The sequence below is a fragment of the Podarcis pityusensis genome (assembly GCF_964106645.2).
Source record: "Podarcis pityusensis genome assembly, chromosome: 9".
In the NCBI taxonomy this organism is placed as follows: domain Eukaryota; kingdom Metazoa; phylum Chordata; class Lepidosauria; order Squamata; family Lacertidae; genus Podarcis; species Podarcis pityusensis.
In genome coordinates, this window is record NC_138034.1 from 6,093,907 (window position 1) to 6,113,695 (window position 19,789).

Consider the following 19,789-nt stretch of genomic DNA (forward strand, 5'->3'; position numbering starts at 1 on the left):
ACTATTAGAATTGATCAAGCCACTTATCTGCCCTATATCCATCTCTGATTTACCAAAATGGCAGGCCAGCCTGCTAGATGGCCTGAGATGATAAAGCCTTCCAAACAATTGCCCGATTGAAGCTCCTCCAAAACTTTGAAGTGAACTGAACAAGCACATACCTGTGACAAAATGCAGGCAACAGCTAAGATTGCATTACCCACACAATATGAAGGAAGCAATTGGGGGCGGGGGGAACAAACCTCCATCCTCTTTCCCTCCTTCATGCAGGTTTCTTGTAAAGAAAAGATGGCTGATAGCACAGCAAGGAAGAAACTACTTTGTAAACGCCCAGCAGAGATTGGTGGCAAGCTATAAAACCACTATTTTATTGTTAACAGAAAAATTCAGTAGGGCAGGGAGCAAAAATAGCTGGACACAGTCATACAAGTAAATTATCAAACAATATGAAACACTTTATTTGAACTTTACAACATATAAATATATGAGACAAATCTGTGCTTTTGGGTTGCTGTCTCCCCCCCGCCCAGGCCCAGGGTCCTCCTGACATTGCACCAACCCCTTGGAACGCTGCTACAGAAGGGTCTCTGGAGTCTCCCCAATAAATGTCAGGCCAGTCTTGGAGTATGTACACGTCCTGCAGGAATCTCCATGATCCCCATCTGTCATCTGCTCAGGTCCCGGTTTGAATCTCGGCAACTAAGCCGCCTTTCCTCTGCAGATAAGCCAGCGAAGAACGGGTGGAGCAGAGCTTCGCCAAACGTGATCCGCTGGGCAGGATCAAACGCTAACATTTGCCTCATCAGACTGAACAGCTGCATGTGCTCAGCAGAATCGTGCAGCATGTATGTCTAGAAAAAGGAATAAGCAGGGGAGGAATTAGACCAGAGCATAGGGTCATGAAGAGTCGGACACAACTAAAAAACAACAAATGGAGAGAACTGGTTTAGTGTTGCCCTGGAGTATTAAAGGAAACCAAGTTATGTGATTACAATAGTGCCAAGCCCTATTATTTTGGTGTAAGGTCTAAATAATAGGGAGTTTAATAAGTCGCTCTCCCAGGACTTTTACTGTAAAACTAGTAGTGGCAGAGTAGCAGGCAACACAAAGTGTCCTATGTAGTCCTAAGACTACCCAGTGTAGTCCTGTACCAGCAGGGCTGCACCTGCATCATGGCTGTCTGAAGCACACAATGCCAGAGGAGCTCAGCTTTCACTGCTGATGCAGTTCCAAGGGCTTCTGGCTATGGAGACATACCTTGGCTCTCCATCTTGGCTAAGAGAAACAGGTGCGCAAAGAGGCACCTGCCAGTTGATGAATACACACAATTTAGTAAAGTCAAAGCATTTGGGGTTTCTCAAAAGAGGGACAAACAGTATATTGTTAGTCACCACTAGTAGCTCCTTTTAGGGATGGGTTGACTAATTTCTCCATGCAAGCACACATTCACAAAATCTGCCCAGCATTATCAAGCCAACAGGGTGCTGTGGTAGACTTGTGAAGAGCTATCCTGCAACACCCCAGAAGACAAAACTCTTCTTTAGGGTGGGAAAACTGCTTACGGACAGTAATGGGCTGGCTTGCATGTTTTCTGCTTCACTTATCAATACAAGCAGAATTACACAGGTTATAACTGCATCAAGAAGTGGTAAGGCTTAAGAGTTTTGGGGGAAAGTAAACAAAGCTCTTTCAAAAAAATATGAGACCAGGAGCTCAGTTGACAGAGTCCTCTCGCAGCCACAAAAGTGGAGTGTCGTCCTCATGAAAAGCTCCTACCTGGTATGTGGAAAGGTGTGATGCAGAAAAAATGGGATGGGGAGAGTGGAACATAATTATTCCACTCTGCATCCCCACGAGCAGAAAAGATGGAAGCAGATAAAAGAAAGGTCCAGTATATTCAGAAGATGGTGTTTCTAATGGGCTTGGCTTCCTGTTTCAAAGGCCTTGCTGAGAAGCACGCAATGCGGATGAACACAATGAGAGTAATTTAGCTTTCAGGTGCTCAGTTACAAACAAGTATTTGCATAAAGAACTGCTTAGTGCATTCTGACCAGAGCAGATCAAGTGGTTCTTACCTGCAATGGTTTGCAGTTTTCCTGGACATACCTCCCATCAGAGGTGTTCTCATCCCATACCAGACTTCCCTTGTGAAAATATTTTTGTTTCCTGGGTGAGGAGAGAGAGCTTAAATTGAACACATGTACTGGGCTGAGTTAGGCAAAAGAAATGGCATCTTCCCCCCAAGCAGTTGAATAAATCCATAGACTGCCTCTAAAAATGTACAGAGCACTTGAGTTGCGCATCTAAACATGTCATCTACAGGCCTTGCTGCCTCATGTAATTTTTTTGAGAGCGTAAAACACAGGAGAGTCCATATTAAATCGTCAACAAATCTCACTGACCTGGTTTATTTGCCCAAAGTGCCTCTCTCTAATTTGGGGACCACCTATTTACCAGTCAAAACCAAGCATTCCTACCGTGTTTTGCGGATCATATGCTGTGGGATTGGGCCAAGGATCTTCTCCATCATCACAAGATGCTCTCTATTCTCATGAGTCTGTAGAGAGAAAAATATATGCTGAACTTAGCAGGGCAGGTATGGGGCTTCAAGCAGGAATCTTTTCAATCCCTACCTGGAGATGCTGGGGATGAGACCTGGGACTTTTCACATGCAAATCATGAGCTACAGTTCTTCCAGGCATCTGGCTGGCTGGTGTGGGAGACAGGATACTGGACTAGGCATGCCTTTGGTCTGGTTCAGCAGGGCTCATCTTATATACCTCTTGGGAAATGGTCACTCCATAAGGAGTGAAATGTATGAGAGCATTTCCAGGAAACTGGGGGAGGTGACCGGGCCCACTGTTCTCTCCAACAACCCCAGCCTTGGGGTTTTGCAGTAAGTAGCATGCTAATGCCTATTTGTGATAGTGATTTCTCCAGCACTTTACAAGGAAAAGAATAAGCAAAGACCCCTTAAACAGAAGGGGAAAACATGCCGGGTAATGTCTTCAAAAGCACAACTAGATCTCTAGGTTGCAGAGCAGGAGCCAAACTGCAGAAAAACCTGGCAGGCAGAGCAAGGAACTGTAGCCATTCAAGTAAAACCTCTTGGCTGTTATAAAAAACACCATAGGGCCTGCATCCTGGTGGGGTCCTCCCTTTCAGCAAATACTGGACACTGTGGTGCCATCTCTATCCCTTGGTGTAGCCAGGCCAGCTTTTGGGGAAGATTCAATGATTTTATTCTGCTCTCCGCAAAGCTCTTTCCACTGAGCAAAAACCAATAAACAATATTGTACTGAGAAGTACGCAGCAGGTTATTCAGCAGAAAGCAAACTACAATGCTGAATTGGTCCAAAAAGGAGGACAGCAATTCCTGTACCTGAAAGAGTGTGAATCCACGATAGTACTCGAAGAGGATGCAGCCGATGCTCCAGACGTCACACGGCTGTGACCAACCCAGCTCTGCAAAGGAGAATACAGAATGAAGACTGCCATTCTACTCTGTACCCAAATGCCACCATTTTGTTCTTCAGTTGCTAAGTAGGGCTTTCCTGCTCAGCAGCCAAGGAAAACCTTTCAGTGGTTTGCCCTTTAAAAGGGGGCTGAGGGAATCTACCAAAGGAAAAAACCACCAGGAAAAAAACCACTGCAATGGGGATATCTGCTGAGCTCAGTGAACGTAGATGGTAGCACATTCCTCCTTATGCAATCTCCCCCTTCCTGCCCATTAGCGGGAAAAGGTTGGACGAGTAATGATGCCATCCTTCAGCTCCATAAAAGAAAGGAACTGCTGCTCTGTCTTACACAAGGTGAGCCACAACAGAGTTTGGAAAGAACTGCAAATTGACAGTGGGTGGGAATTCACATGCTGATGTGCATGTTCAGCGGAAGAGGGCAATGCGGGTCAGCCTGCATGTTCAGGATGTGGCAGGCGGTCTCTGCGCAAGGCTTCAGGGCACAGCCTTTCTCCTGCATTGTATGCAGACTGTGTAGATATGCTCTGGCTACTATGCCCTCTGCACATCTTGGGGACTGTGCCCCCTACTGTTCAGTAACAGCAAGTGTGACTAAAGGGTGAATGCAATTGTAGGGGGGGAGAAACACCCCCCCAAAAAATATATTCTTTGGCCACTTTGTGAGAATGTCAGTGGGTTTAAAAAGGACTGAGGAGGACTACGTTCCCTCCACCCATCAAATGTCACCATGGTTAAATCAAAATGATAAGTTACCATTTTTGTTGTTAAGTGCCCTCCCATTTCTGTAGTTGATAAAGGACTGATTTTGTGCAAAATCACTTAGGGGTGAAAGTGATGCAAGCCCTTACCAAGAGGCCACGGGTTAATTTATAGTGATACCGAAGTGGTGATCAGCAACATCTAAACTAGCACTTGCCTCTTAACCCCTTCAAGTTTACTCCCCACTCATCAACATTATTTAAATGTGATGAAGTCACACTTGCCCTCTTTTTTTTTTTAATAAATATTTTATTAAGGATTTTCTTGTTTTACAGAAGTAAGTGTAATGCCTCGTATTTTTTTCCCCCCATGTAACATTTTTACAAATCCGTTTCATTTGTTGAGGCATTAGGGGGAGAAGAAAAAAAGGAAAAAAGAAAGGGGGGGTGGAGAGAGGGAAGATGGATGGGGGTGGGGTCGGGTGTTTCTATTATGTTTAATGTATGTAGAGTTTGGTGTCAGCGTTGCTTGTGTTGTTCACTTGTGTTCCTTTGGTGGTGAGAGAGGTTGGGGTTGGCCTAGGGTATGATTGTTTGCTTGTGATTGGCTGTGGTGATCTTTGTTTTCGTGTGTGAGTGAGGTGGGTGGGTGTTTTGGATCAGGTTAGCCATATTGATTTGTATGCTGTTGGTGGATTATTGTCATTGTCCTGTTGGGCTGTGTATGTGATAAAGGGGAGCGATACCGGGGTGAAGGCGTCTTCTTCTGTTTGTCCCCATGTCAGTTTCAGTTTATTAGTTAATTTTTCTAGTAGGGCTGTTTCCCATACTATTTGGTACCATTGGTCCATGCTTACTCCTGACAGGTCTCTCCAGTGTCTGGTTATGGTGTTTCTGGCTGCTGAAAGTAGGTGGGTTATGAGTAGGTGGGGATTAGTGGGGATGGGGTTGGGGATAGTTTGCCTATTTGTGTTTTCCATGCTTTGAGCATGGTCTCACACTTGCCCTCTTGAATGGGTCACACGGAGAGACCCGCATTTGGGGGAATAAGTAGAGACTGAGTTCCTTAATCAGAGGCAGCAGACTAGAATCTCCAGTTCATCTGCAGGCCACAAAGTGTGTGCAAACTGCTGTAGTGAAGGTACAGACACCCCCCTTATAGGGCTAGCTCACCCAAGCAAGCTAAAACGCAACTATCTGCTATGAAAGATGTTGCCCCCTTTTGAACCTTGATGCCCAGTTGCTTCACTCCTTTTCATTTCACGCATACTCCTCCCCACAAGCCCCTCTGACATGTAGGTTCCTCCTCTTGCTTATGCAAAGCAACCCATTTTGCAAACTGAGCACTCACCCACCATTTTTTGAACTGCTACACTCGACTCCCAAGCGCCATAGTAGTTAATGCCAACTCACCCAAGATCACTTCTGGTGGGCGATAATGCCGAGTGGCCACAATAGTGGTGTGATGCTCATGATCAAACGTGGCACTCCCAAAGTCCGCTACTCGGATGCACGTGTTTCTGACAGACTTTTCCTCGCAGCTCTGTAATGCAGAAGACACACCCATGGTTACTGAGCTGCCTTTGAAAAGGTGGAGAGTTCCAGACAGAAGGCCCTGCAGCCTTCAGTGGGCCTTTCCTTTCAAAAACGAAGAAATTTTAAGTCTGCAGACTTGGTGGTGTACATTCAAAAAAGCCAACGCACTGCGTGCCAAGGAGCCCAGATTTCAGAAGTTGGAAGGTGTAACCCATCCCATTCTCCAATTTCTGGGTGATCTGAGATGCTGAATGTGATCCTTGCCATCAGTTCCTCAGCTGCACCCACTTCCCAATACCCCTCCCCTATCTTTCATTCAAAAAGGGCAGGCTATTCTGCAACTTCTATGCTCTTAGGTGTAACCCACCTTTTTCTCGTTGTACAAGGTATCAAATTCTGAGTTTACAAACAGTATGTTTTCAGGTTTGAGGTCAGTGTGAGTTAGCTGGTTGTCATGAAGAACTACAGAAAAATGGGAGAGAGAAAAAAGAGGTTTTAAGAGGCCTTACATTCCTGCTATACACTTTGGCTCTCAAGCAAAGCCTATTTCAACAGGACTAAACAGAAGTATAGAATCAAGATTCTGCAGACCCAAATGTTCCAGTGATTTATATGGGTATATAAATGATTTAAATAAATGCTCATAAAAGGTTGTGGGAAGGCAATATAAACTTTGCCTTCAAGTTTATATTGCCTTCCCAACTTCCAAGATATTGAAACAGCATTAAGGTGGAAGCGAAGAAACTTTCGAACAGGCTCCCCCCGCCTTCCTCTTTTCCCAAGCAAGCAGAGCACATGCCATACTTACACTTCAAGGCATGGCACAGCTGGTAGGCCATGTGTCGGATGTGGGAGAGAGGGTATGGCTGGAAGTTATTCTCCTTCAAGAATTCAAATGTGTTCTTGCCCAGGAGTTCAAAAGCAATGCACATGTGACCATGGAAGTTGAACCAATCCGACATCAGGACACACAGGCTGGGCCAGTGGAGAGAAAAAACACACAGTAGCTGTAATTGTGGCTCTTGAGGTCACACTGCCCATTCCCTTCCCTCGCTGAGGCTAGACTTGGGGGCCACATAGATGATTGCCTGTCTCATCCTGTTCTAGAATCATTTGGAGTTGCCTTTAAAATTCCATCCTCAGGCCACCCCTCACCCAGCAGGGCCCAACACACAACAGCACAGCCAGCGGCCCCATCAGTGTGAGTGGCAGGCCTGGGGGAAATGGGGGTGCAGGGAACACAGGTATCAGGGAATTCTTCCTTCTCTTAAAGGAGGATAAAGATGTACATAACAGATGTATAACAGAGAATGTTAATGTTTGCACCTGCTTGAAAATCCATGAGTCTGAGAGTGGAAGCCCTGTTGAAAGCATCTGGGTAAGGATAGAGAGAGAAACAAAAATGACATTGTTGTGGCAGTATACTACAGACCTCTCAGCTGAGCAGAAGATATGGGTGATGGTTTCTTTAAACACATTACAAAATGGTCACATAAGTGAACAATAGCAATAATGGGGGATTCCAACTATTCTGGCACCCCTTGGAAGTCTAACTCTGCTAAGAATGGAATGTCCAATATATTCTTGCCATGCCCTGCCAACAATAGCATCTTTCAGAAGGCAAAGAAAGGAACAAGGGTATTATAATTCTGGACTTTATCGTAACCCACAAGGGAGAACTGGTTGATGGAGTGAAAGCAGCAGGAACCTTGAGGAGAAGATGACCATAGCATCTTGGAATTTGTGATGGCAAAGGATGTAAAAATTGAGCGTAGCAGATTTCAAAAATCAAAGAAAGAAATTGGGTGGGAATTCTAAAATCCATGGCTAGAAATTCTAAAGGAGGGAGGAGCTCCAAGAGGCATGGGGCGTTTAAAAAACTGAAATACTGAAGGTACAACAGCAAACGATTCCAATGAGAAAGAAAAATGAGACATCTGAAGAAGCCAGTGTGGTTGCACAAGGAGCTTTCTCATTATCTGAGATTTTAAAAGGACACGCTTCGCTTGAGAATTGGAAATATAAGCAATGACGAAAGTGATACAGTAGCATGTAGTAGCATGGCTAAAGCCCAGCATTGCCTGAGATCTACAATGGATGCTAATAACATTTTTAAAAGGGCTTTTTGGCTACATTCAGAGCAAGAAGAAAAAGAAAATTTGCTGCTTGAGAGCAGACAGTGAGATGTTAATAGGTGACAGAGTTAAGGTAGAACTACTCAGCTTCTGTTCCACCTCAGTCTTCTCCTGCAATGGGAATGTTAGAACAAATGATACAAGAAGGCACAAGCAGCTCAGGATAAGTAAGGAGATAAGAGAACATTTAGCTACTTCAAATGAATTCAAGTCTCCAGGGTCACATCCTGAAGGTGCTTGCCGATAATTCTTTTGAGAATTCTTAAAGAACAGGCCAGTTTCTGAAGACTGGAAATGGGCAAATGTTGTTGCCATCTTCAAAAGAGGTGGCTAGCCTAATGCTGAAACTAGGCAAAATTCCAAAAGCTGGTCTGTGAGTGTCTAAAAAAATATGCACTGATTACGACAAGCCAGCATGGGATCCATCCTGTTCAAAAAATTTAAATATGACTTGAGGATGTAGAGGGAATGCTGATTAAATTTGCAATGGTATGAAGCTGGGAGGGTCAGCTATCATCACCACCAAACAGGCTTGAGATTCAAAAGTATATTGCTAGGCTGGAACACTGGGCTGAAACCAGCAAGATGAAATCTGAGGTCAGTCCTCAAGTTTCACTTAACACGTGTTCAGATGAATGCCTGCACGTGGCTACAGTTCCAATATATTCTGCACTGATCAGGCTACACACCTGGAATACTGTCTCCAGTTCCAGGCATATTTTAATGAGAAATTAGAGCCTGCCCAGAGGAGGGCAGTCAGGATGTTGAGGGGGTCTTGAATCTAAGCCCTATGAGTGTGGGGGGAAGCTGTGGTCCCCTGGCTAACATTGAAGTACAACCCTTACCATCCCTGACCACTGGCCATGCAGGGGGCGGGGCGCTAATGGGACTGAACAACATGGGGAGGACTGAAGGCTTCCCCAGCCCTGTCCTATGAAGAATGGTGGAAGAAGCTGGGGACGTTTAAGGGGAGACAGGATAGCTATTTTCAAATATATGAAGGGCTGCCATGCAGAAGATAGAGCAAGCAAGGGGACGAAACTAGAACTAGCGGGTGGAAACTGCAGGGAAGGAGATTTGGCTGAACATGAGAAGAAATCACTTAAGAGCGACAGCTCATAGGCAGTGGAACAGACTGCCCCGAGAGGTGCTGGGCTCTCCTTTGTGGGAGATGCTAATCAGACGCTTGGGTGGGCATGTGTCAGACATGAGCTAGTTGCATCCTGTACCACAGATCTTGCATTGAGAAGGGGTTGGACTAGACAATGACTACGTACGTTGCTCCAAAACTGAATTTTCATCCTGTGACTTCCCACTCCCCCCCCCCCCCCCCGGATGCATAAGCACCAAGCCCTAACCCAGGCAGTTAAATATCTATGTTTCAAAGCAATTAACAGAACTGCACTAACCAGCTCTAGTTGCCAACTATTCCTGAGGGGAGAGGGAAGGTGGTGATCCTCTGCTTCCCCTGCAGTGAGCAGTGCTGGTTGCTTTCATGTTCTACCACACTGAGCAGACTGACCAGAGTTCACACCTGGACCCTTCCTTTAGGAAAGGAGTAGCCAACCTCAACCCAATCCCAATAGCAAGACTTACTGTTTATTTTCTTTGTCTTTTTCTTTAATTTTCTTTAGGACGTTAATTTCTAGTCTGGCTGCTTCACGGTATTTGCCAACATTTCGAATAATTTTCAGAGCTACCAGAGACTTGCCTCTACAGAAGGGGAGGCGGGCAGGGAAAAAATTGAGTAATGAGATATAAGGAACAGCAGCAGAGATCTCTGCAACGGAATTCAAGCCTAACTCTTGGTCACACAACAAAATCCTGAAGGGAGAGGAATCAACTCCAACCCCTTCTCTGCAATTGCTCCCCATGGAGCCAAAGATTAAAGAAAGAAAAAAGAAGTAAAGCATTCGTCATTATATTCTTTAGTAAAGGTCCTGGATGTGACTACAGTTTGAAAGGAGGACCCAGGCTTTAACTTTCTCTCCTGCTCATTACTCATGGGTTGGATCCAGACTAAGTGAGCTGAACTCAGTTCCCACTAAAATCAATGAAACAAGTTAGCCATCAGTCCTACTAATTTAATTGGGCATTCAGTTCAATTAACTCAGTCTGGATCCAATCCAATAGGGTCACATCTGGTACAGCCAGGCCTATAGAGCTTAAGTGAGCCAGGGAACATATTTCATACCAACCTAGGCACACTCTTTTCATGGCAGGGAAGCACTTGCAGATGGAATGAGAACGGATTATTGTCCAGGTCCTCATGCCACTTGCAACCACTGACCTGCCACAAGACAGGTCAAGGGGGAAAAAAACTTTTTTGCTCAGAACTGTTACACAGTTTGTGTTATTGTCTTGGTTGTCTAGGGTTTAACTTGGTTATAACATATACAGCTGATCCGCTGTTTTAATGTTGCTCTTTGGTTCTATTTGTTGTTTTAATAAGGATAATCGTTAGGCAGGAATTAAAAGCAGTGCAGAAACAGTGCACAAGGAGAGTGGGAACCAACCCAGATATTCTCTACCCCCACCATTCAACTAAGTTTTATTCACAGTAGAGTCACTGAAATTTATAAACCTAATTTTGTCATGTTCATTAATTTAAATATGTTCACTACCCACAATTCTTACCTGGAAAGGGCTCATTAACTACTATCTACCCCACACCAACTTCTCACAAGTTCTGGAGCTCGGGGCCACAATCCTCTTTTAGCCTCAACCCAAACCAATAAATCCCAATATTCCTTGACATAAGATCACCAGGACAGCTTACCTGGCGTGGTCCACACACTCCACAACTTTGCCAAATGTGCCTTCGCCCAGGCTCCCCACAATTTCATCTAGGAGAGAAAACAAAAGCAGATGTGAGCCCTGGAGACTTAATGAGTGTGTGAGGTCCTGCAATTTCAAAGCATTCAAGTCTCAAGAAAGGCTCTCACTGCTACACTCTTTAACACACAATTGTCTACTTCCTGTTTCAAGTATTTACTGTTCAGTCCATTTATAAGCAATAAACACTAGAGACCCCTCCCGTACACTGAGAGCGATCTCGTCTAACATGGGGATAGAAAGTAGAGAGGTAAAGTTTTACGAAAGGTGGCTGTACATCGCTCATGGAGCCAATCGCCGATCCTGCACACCAGGTGACCTTCTTTGTCATCTTCCACGCTCCTGCTGCGCTTATTGCTCTGTTGGCTTCTCTGCACACACCGCCCCCCGAAACGCCATCCGACCAATCGCACACAGCGGGCAGTTCCGATTGGCAGATTGAGTTGTCATTCAGAGGCGGAGAGACGACGATGCGTCGGTGGTTGGATTTTCCAGATCCCAGCATTTCATAAGGCACACAGCATATATAACGATAGGGATATTGCAAGGGACACGTCAAGACACAAACCGACTTCAAAACAAAAGTTTAAAAAACAGCTACAGGTATGTAAAGAAACTCTGATTAGCTATGGAAGGCAGGCAGGCAGGCGCAGGAGCCTCGCAGCAGCAGCAGAACCACGCGGTCCTCGTGTGGGGAGCAGCGGCTGGGATGCTCCAGCCCCTGGGCACCCTCCTCCCACAGAGAATTACCATCCCTTCTTAACCACCAGGGAAAGACACAGCAAGCAGCGCAGAGAGGAGGACTCAAGGACAGTAGCTTCTCCACCAGCATCTGGGACGACGGGCAGCCCAAAGGCAGTTGGGTCAGCAGAAGTCTAAGCAGCTCCCTTCCCCACCCCAAGCCGCCTCCTCCTCTTCCTCCCATGAAGCCTCTCTCCCTGCCTGCCAGTTTCTGTAAAGCCCCTCTGATTCCAGCATGATCAGATTTGGGTGTCGCTGCCTGAAAGAAACCACTACAGATCTGACCCTTCTATGTGCTTGCAAGTCTGACCTGTGCCAGATTGGTTTGCTTTCACTTCTGAGCTGGAATCAAGCCTAGAAGAACTCTAGAAGCAGTGGCTGTGTCCTGATTTGGAATCAAGTATGGCTTGTGCTGCTGACAATCATTGTGCGAAGCATCAAAATCCAACTAGACCCCCCCCCCCCAGGAAAAAATCTCGCTTTCTCAAAGAGAAGGAGGGGAGGAAAAATCAACCTGGCATTGCTACTCACTTCTACTGAAGTGGGGAAGGTGGGGGAGAACAGTCAAGTAACCTGAAGGGTTCCACTACCGTGAATAATTATTCCAATCCCTGATTCCCCCCCCCCCCAACTCCACTTTTAACCTTTCAAAATGCAATGAATTGCAGTCTCCCAAGGCTGAGTTGCAAAAAATAGGTTACAGACTCCAGGCCTGCACTTCCTTTCATCTCCCATTCCCTTCCACTGTAGAACCAACCACATACAAATCCTAAAAGAGACTGTCTGAAATTGAGAGAAGTTGAGACAAGACCCTAAAATAAGGTGTACGATATTGAAACAGTTTAAGCCACGCCAACCAAAATCCATACCCTTAGCACTGTACAAACATAACTTTGGGATAAATTCCAAGAACAGGAATGAGGGGGAAAGAGTGGAGTTAAATGAGATTAACCTCAGCTTTACAACATAAGCAAGCTTAACTGAAAAACAGAGGAACGGAAGAGACTGTAGTGTGTTCCAGACCAACAACAGAACTCATATTACATCAACGTGCATAAAGTTGCACATTGATTAGAGCACTGACAGGTCTGTGACTCTATGAAGCAAAACTGGGTGTGTGCTTCAAGACTCATTCCTCTTGGGTTTCTTTCCAATTTTTTCTTTGTGGTTGGGGTGAGTGAATGGGCAAGGTCTGTGAGCTGCTTGGAAATGCTAACAAAAAAATTATATTAACAAAGGAAGATGATATGCGTATGTGCTGCAATCCAAAAATCCCCAACACCACCCCCCCACCTGAAGCCAGTACAATCTGCCATCCAACAAGTCATATGCAGTCCACCAGCTATATATGGAGACCTGCCTGGTACTCTTCATGTCCCCTCTCTTGGGGGTGCATTCAGCCTCTCTCGGGCCGCCATATACAACTTGTGGGCTGCAGCGACACAAGTTGTGCAGACTGGCTACTGTGTGAGGAAGGCACCATCTTATACCAGAACTGTTCACCCATGAAGGGTCTTAGAGAGGAGAGGAAGGTCTGTGAGCTTAAAAGTCCTGAGAAATTAGTCTGACACAGCTTGACCTGGCCCTAGGAAGGAGAGGGTGCTGGCAGAAATGCCCTGCTGCAGTTGCAAAGGCAAGACTGCTCTGTGCCCCTGAACACAAGCGCTGAGCAACACAGGATGTGAAAGTTGAGAGCAGAGGGTCATGTGTGCAAAACGATTCTGAGCCATGTGCACAAACGTCCCCCCTCACCCCCACATTGTTACTGATGCCATGTTTGGCTTCTCTCCCTCCCAATGCATCCTGAGAAAGACACACGAGTCTCAGACCCTAAAATTATTCACAGTCAAGACTAAGAACAGCTAATATAACCAGTTATCACACAAGCAGAAGAAAAACTTAACTCTGCATTGAGGAGAAAGACAGGGGATTAGAAGTACTCACCCAATATGATTCAAAGCTGGAAAAAAGCTACAAGTTAGTTAGGCCCTGACCAATCCTGATCTCATTTTGGATGATACTCACCGAGGAGGTACTGCTACAAGACCTGGTCCTGCGTTTCCGGCAGCGATGCTGGTGCTTCCTTGTCCGGTGGCGCTCTCTGTCTCGAGATCTCCGGTGGTGCCGTGAATGGCGTGCAGCGTAATAGTCTTCTCCAAAAGATGAGCTCCGCTCTTCAAACCTGTAGACATCACTGTCATCTCTGTCTCTGTATCTTCTCTGGTAGGGCATTCTCTCATGGCTGTGTGACAAATAAAAACCTGTGATTAGGAAATGGGAAAGGTGCCCTGGGGGTGGGGGGGACAGGAATCTGTGCAGCAACCACAGTGCAGTGCTGTGTGTAACCTGTGTGGATGGATTTTCGCCCTAAATTGATTTTTGAATACTGAATTTATTGTTATTCCATGTTTTATGCTGTTTTTTGTTGCATCAATTAAGTGTTTTAAATTTGTTGTTAGCCACCCTGAGCCTGGTTTTTTGAACCGGGAAGGGCGGGGTATAAATAAAATTTTATTATTATTATTATTATTATTATTATTATTAACCTGCACTAGACACTGCTTTCTGTCATTTCACTGCAGGGCACAAAGAGTGTCTTTTGGTAGCTGCAGGGGTAGCTACACAGGACTAGAAGGGATCTGGACATCTACAATTCCAATTTAGAAGGACCATTTAGTACCAAAGCAAGCATTCACCGTGTGGGTAATGACTGCTTGTTCCAAGATAATCTCTTGCTCACCTTCTAGACCGTGACCTCCTTGACAGATCCCGGCGAACTGGGTATCGTGTTCTTCCATCATGTTGCTCCCTGCTGCAAGACCGCCTCCTCTTCCACCTGTGGCTCATGTAGGGCTCCTGCTCTGGGGAGCGGTAGCGCTTACAGTGATGCATCTAGACATACAAGGAAGGCACCTGGATGAACACCAGAACAACCTCTCCAGCAAAACAAGCTCATCCCAGCAGTCTTCAGCAATCTTGGCCCACAACATTTCACCACCTTTTACAAGCCTCCCAAATCTTGCTGTATCTTAAACATCATGTTTTAAAAATACCTATAAGAGAACCAGGCCGGTGTGCTATGAAACACAGGAATGGTCATTTCAGTGGCACTAAAAGGGCCTTTGTGACATAATCAACAGCTTCACCAAGAGCTATCTAGTTAAAGGAATACTACCTATTTACTCCCAACCCATTTACAAAAGTCATGAACCAAGTATACATGGGAAAGGTCAGTAAGAGAGGCATACTCTCAATCTGATTCCCGTAAGATGAGCAGTGCAAAGGGGCTGCCACTTTGGAATTCATTTCTCACCAGCAACCCTATTTTAGAAGAAGCAAAGAGCTTTTAGGACTGCAGGTTTCGTTACTGCCTCTACCAGCTTCTGAGAGCATTTCTTACGAACCCTGCAATTACAGACTGAGACTGCCGAGCCTCATGAAATAAAATAATCTGGATTTAAATTATTTTTATCCCAGCTATTTTCTCAGTATTATTTACAGCATATTGGCAGATTGAACAAATGTATACCCCACCTTTCCCAACAGTTCAAGAGGTACAAAATGATTGTTCATTTACAGCCCTGCAGTCCATGCACATTTCTCAACATGGGAGGTTACACCATAATGGTATACGTTGCTAGAGATGGGAAGGCCTGGGGAAAAAACAGAAAAATTGGGGGGGGGGGAGGAATCTGGGTTTTTCCCATTTCCCCCCAAAGCTGTTTTCCTCCGGAAAAATTGAAAAAAAAAAAGTTTGATATAGTTTGAATATTCCACCCCCCCTAATTTTCTGTTTTTTTCTAGGCCTTCTCATCTCTACGTTTGACATCTGTACATTATTGAGTTTCAAATTCTTCCTAACCTGCAATTTTGTGTTTTACTAAACAAGATGAAATGCAAGTGTAAATTATAGTACTTTGTAGATAGATTCTACTCATTAAAGGGTGTGAAATAAGTTGTCTCTTTTAAACACAGCACTTGTTTCACTTTCCACACTATCTAGTGTTATGTCATCTCTACGAAGTTACCAGAAAATAAACGCTTGAGCAAATATTAAATAGATGCCTGAATTGGAACACATGGCAAAAAAAGTTCATTTTCCACTCAACGAGGATATGCTGGTCACAAAGGGCAGTTCTTTAGTTATAAATATAACTTAGAAATCTAATGTCTGCCCAAGTACATACAATTGGAGTTCCTATGTATGTGCATTAGCAGCCCAAGAGAACAGAATGTTGGCTATAGAATTTAGTAAAACTTTGAATGTTTCCTTGGGCAACTTCACTTAACGCTTTGAGCCTTCCCATCAACTTGTGTCCTTTCCCTCTACTGGCTATTTTTGTTTAATAAAGGTGAACCTTTAATAATGAGTGGAAAATCAATCTGCTTTAATTTAAATGATTGCCATGGCTATTTTATAGATGTTTCTACATTAAAAAAATAAAATGTTTCTCAGTAAGATTATTTACTGCTAATTTACAAAACATATCAAAGCAGTTTACAACATTAAATGATAAAAGCCATACAATAAAAGCACAAAAAATAAAAACAAGTTAAAAGCAAAAAAGGTTAAAAGCAAGTATCAACAAACCATTGTGGGAGATGTACTCTTAATTGCCTGCATAGGCCTGGTGGAATAATAAAGTTTTCAGCAGACATTTAAAAGTTGGCATAGAAGACACCCACTAAATCTCTATTGGTAGGGTGTTCCACAGGATGGGGCCGGTGACACTAAAAGCTTGGTTTCTCACTGTTGTCAAACAAGCTTTGCCAACTTGGGGAAAGACCAAGGAAAGATGATCCTGCAAATTGAGCTGGGCTATAATCAGACCTGAGGTACCCTGGACCTAAGCTGTTCAGGGCTTTGTAAATTAATACAAAAACCTTGAACCTGGCTCAGTAGTAAATTGTCAGCTAGTGCAGCTGTTTAAACCATTGTGTCTCATGTTCTCGGCCAGAGGCTCTCCATCAGCAGTCAGGCCACAGAATTCTGCTGAATCTAGCTCAAAATTAAGAAAATGGATGCAAGGGGTATTTAAGAAAGCTTGCTGCGCTTTTAGGCGATCTAGAATATTTCCTTTGTGATCTTTTACTGCTATCACCTATGATTTAAACTTTTTATTAAATAAGGACTGGAAAAAACACCTTCCTATTTCCCTTTCTTGGTGATCTTGCTTCTCAAAAGTGAAATGGCTCTAGCAGTACGGTATAGCAATGCTTCTTTTCTTGCTTTGCCTTTCATTTCTTCTCACAATAATATTTTTGCTGGCTTGCCCCCTTTTTTGGATTCTGCTACATTTTTTCCCCTAGAAATGCAGGTTGAGCATGAGGATGGGGAGAACACACTGGAAATTATGACAAAAAGGAGCATTTTTGCAGGAGGGGTTCCTTCCTGTGTACCTGCCCATTCCTGAAGTTTGATTGTGCTTATCTGTTGGCATGTTTAGTATGAAGGGAGGAGTGTAAGTAGAATAAATATTCTTCTATCTTGAAATATACAATAAAACCATTCTGGTCTTCTTCTTGGTGTCTTTCTAGCCTTTCCTTTCTTCACTAGCAGCCTCAACCATTCCTGTTTCACATGTTTTCATGTGCAGGAATAAACTTTTATTTGGGTGAGATGGGTTCAAAATTGGAGCATTTGGGGTGGGAGGGGTATTCACAAATTAAAACTTATCTCCTACATGCATTTCTAAAGTGACTAGCAATATGCAATGGCAATAACACTGTTCTCTACATAGTTCAGAGGTGATCATTTTCCACTCCATTTACAGAAGTGCTATGTGAAACCCAAGTATATGTATCCCTTCAAACCAAAGTATACATGTGCTTGAATTTCACAGAACACCTCAGTGGATGGAGTGCCCCAATAACAGACAGTTCTGTGAGCCAACTCTTTTTTATCTTTTAAAGGAAAACGGCCTTGCCAGGTAAGATTGACATATCAACATTCTATCAGCTGCAGCAGCCCCCAAAAAGTTCATCAGGAGGGCATGAGGATGGCCATTCACTGCTCGTCTCCTGCATCTAGTCATCAGGTATGCTGCATCTAAACACACAGGCTGATTTTTAGCCAGGACAAGCAACAGTCAACCTCTCTCCCATGAACTTGTCTTTTAAATGATTCACAAGAAAAAAAAACAACAGCACTACATCCACACACACATACTTGCAATTTCTAGCACTTAGAAATGAATTCTCCCTCTTTATCTATATGTACTTGATAAAATATTTTAAAAATTATAAACTATTTTCCTGGTTGCCGTTGACTAAAAAGTTACTGACTGTAGTTCACATTAATATGCTGGCCTTGAAGTACCGATCCCCCTCCCTCTACTCCCTTTCTCTTGCACGGCCAGTCTTTCTTGTTTTAAGTCTGATGGGAAGAATGGCCTGCCTCTTTCTCAGCCTCTCTCTTAATTGATGTGAGTCACCATAGAAGGCAATAGTTGTCTGAGGTGGGATAAAAATCTAGCAAAAGTACAGTGGTACCTCTGAATGTGAATGGGATCCGTTCTGGAGCCCCGTTCGCATCCTGAAGCGAACACAACCCGCGTCTGAGCGTGCCGCGATTCGCTGCTTCTGCGCATGACGTCATTTTGAGCATCTGTGCATGTTGCGAAACCCGGAAGTAACGCATTCCGTTACTTCTGGGTCGCCACAGAACGCAACCCGAAAACGCTCAACCCGAAGCTATTTCAGCCCGAGATATGACTGTAAGAGAATTTAAAAACACCCCTAAAATTGCATTTATCAAAGGGCAATGGATATGCCCTACCACCAATGACTCCGATGACCACAACTCCCACACTATTTAATCACCAACTTTTTATAGGACTATATTTAAAGGGTTGTATTTTTATTTTGAAAATCCCACTCCTTGTTTTTGAGCAGTTGTATTGAAACTTAAGAATTTTTTGTGCTGAGCTGGTGCTCAAATTAAGGGCTGGGGGAGGGCTCCAGTGACAGCCAGACCATGGAAAAACCCTCTTCTCCCTTCGCTGCTCTCACAATTTTGATTACTGGGTTATTACTAAAAGCACGTCAGATTGAATACACCCCATCCCACAGTGACAAGTAGATCAAGTTTCTGAGAGGCAGGTAGGAGCAGGGTAAGGCACCTGGCTGTCCTCCAGCTATTCCTGGTCTACAACGCCCATCACAGTCATCCTCCTCCTCCTCCTTGTCCATTGGCCATGCTAGCTAAGGAATGAAGAGTGATGGGAATAAGCCCAGGAGGAAGGAGAGGAAGGCTGTAACAGGCAGTGATAGAGCATCTGCTTTGCGTGCACAAGGCCCCAAATTCAAACCCCTGGTGGGGCTGGGGGAGTTCCTTGCCTGAAACCCTGGAGAACTGCTGATACCAGTCGGTGCAGACAATACTCATAGCTGTCAACCTTCCCTTTTTTGCGGGAAATCCCCTTATTCCAGTGCCGTTTCCCACTGCTATCCCGGATTGTTAGATATCCCGTACACTGTCCCCGGGACAGGTGAGGCTGCTAATCCCTTATTTTCAAATCTGAAAGTTGACAGCTATGACAATACTGCGCCAGACAGATCCAACCGTCTGACTCGGAATAAAGCCCCTTCCTGCACTCTCGTTTAAATCGGCCCCTTCCTCAGATCCTTGAGGACTGGGCCTTATTTTTGAAGGAAGGGCCATCGCAAAAGAGGCTGTCCCTGTTCCTACTTGGGAAGGGCCGCAGCTCAGCAGCCGAACATCTGCTTCGAATGAAGAAGGTCCCGGGTTCGATCCCTGGCAGCATCTCCAGGTAGGGCTGGCCATCTCCCTGCCCCAAACCCTGGACAGCCGCCAGCCAGTCAGTGCAGGGCCAGGGGGCCGGAGTCTTGCTTCCAGGAAACTCGGGGCAAGGCAGCGGCCTGGGCTTCCTGCGTTCCAGCCGCTTCCCGAAGCGGAGCCGCAGAGCCACGCCCAAGTCCCGCGAGACTTCCCCCTGGCACCGCGAGACCGCGCGGCCTAGATCCAGATAGCCGCTCGCCCACCGCCCAGGGGTGGTCGGGACGAGGGGAGAATGATGGCGAGGCCCGAGGGGCGTGGCTTACTCGAAGCCCCTCCCCCTCCCGCACAGACCGCAAAGGCTCGGCCCGACCCGACAAGGCCCGACGCAGCGGGGCCTGAGGCCTTCCTCTCCCGTCGCTTCTGGGGCTCCTTTCACCACCACCACCACCCGCCCCTCCGTCCCTCACCGCTGTCCCGCGGCTCCTCCGACTCTCCTGGTCCCGCTCGTTCTCCCCTTAGCAGCGGCGGCGGCTGCAGCGACAGAGCGGAGGCGGCGGCGACGACGCAAACGGCACCCTGCGCATGCGCACTCTGCCGCCCTATGCGCCGAAGGCAGCCGCCGCC

The 19,789-nt window shown here is 45.4% G+C and overlaps 1 protein-coding gene across 3 annotated transcripts; it reads right to left on the reverse strand.

Annotated features, from left to right (window-relative positions):
* Positions 1 to 336: 336 nt before the first annotated feature.
* Positions 337 to 19,789, reverse strand: CLK3 (CDC like kinase 3). Of its 3 annotated transcripts, none has more exons than XM_081021480.1 (14): positions 19,633 to 19,789; positions 14,165 to 14,316; positions 13,450 to 13,666; positions 10,961 to 11,054; positions 10,628 to 10,694; positions 9,445 to 9,561; positions 7,040 to 7,087; positions 6,522 to 6,688; positions 6,081 to 6,175; positions 5,591 to 5,720; positions 3,383 to 3,465; positions 2,478 to 2,557; positions 2,076 to 2,166; positions 337 to 851 (listed from the first exon to the last, which is right to left on the reverse strand). In XM_081021480.1, the coding sequence occupies exons 2-14, from the start codon at positions 14,314 to 14,316 to the stop codon at positions 666 to 668; spliced, it is 1,527 nt and encodes a 508-aa protein (XP_080877606.1). In that variant the 5' UTR covers positions 19,633 to 19,789; the 3' UTR covers positions 337 to 665. The 3 variants fall into 3 exon arrangements, with proteins under 3 accessions (XP_080877606.1, XP_080877604.1, XP_080877605.1); XM_081021478.1 differs by lacking the exon at positions 19,633 to 19,789 and adding an exon at positions 19,115 to 19,290; XM_081021479.1 differs by lacking the exons at positions 7,040 to 7,087; positions 19,633 to 19,789 and adding an exon at positions 19,115 to 19,293.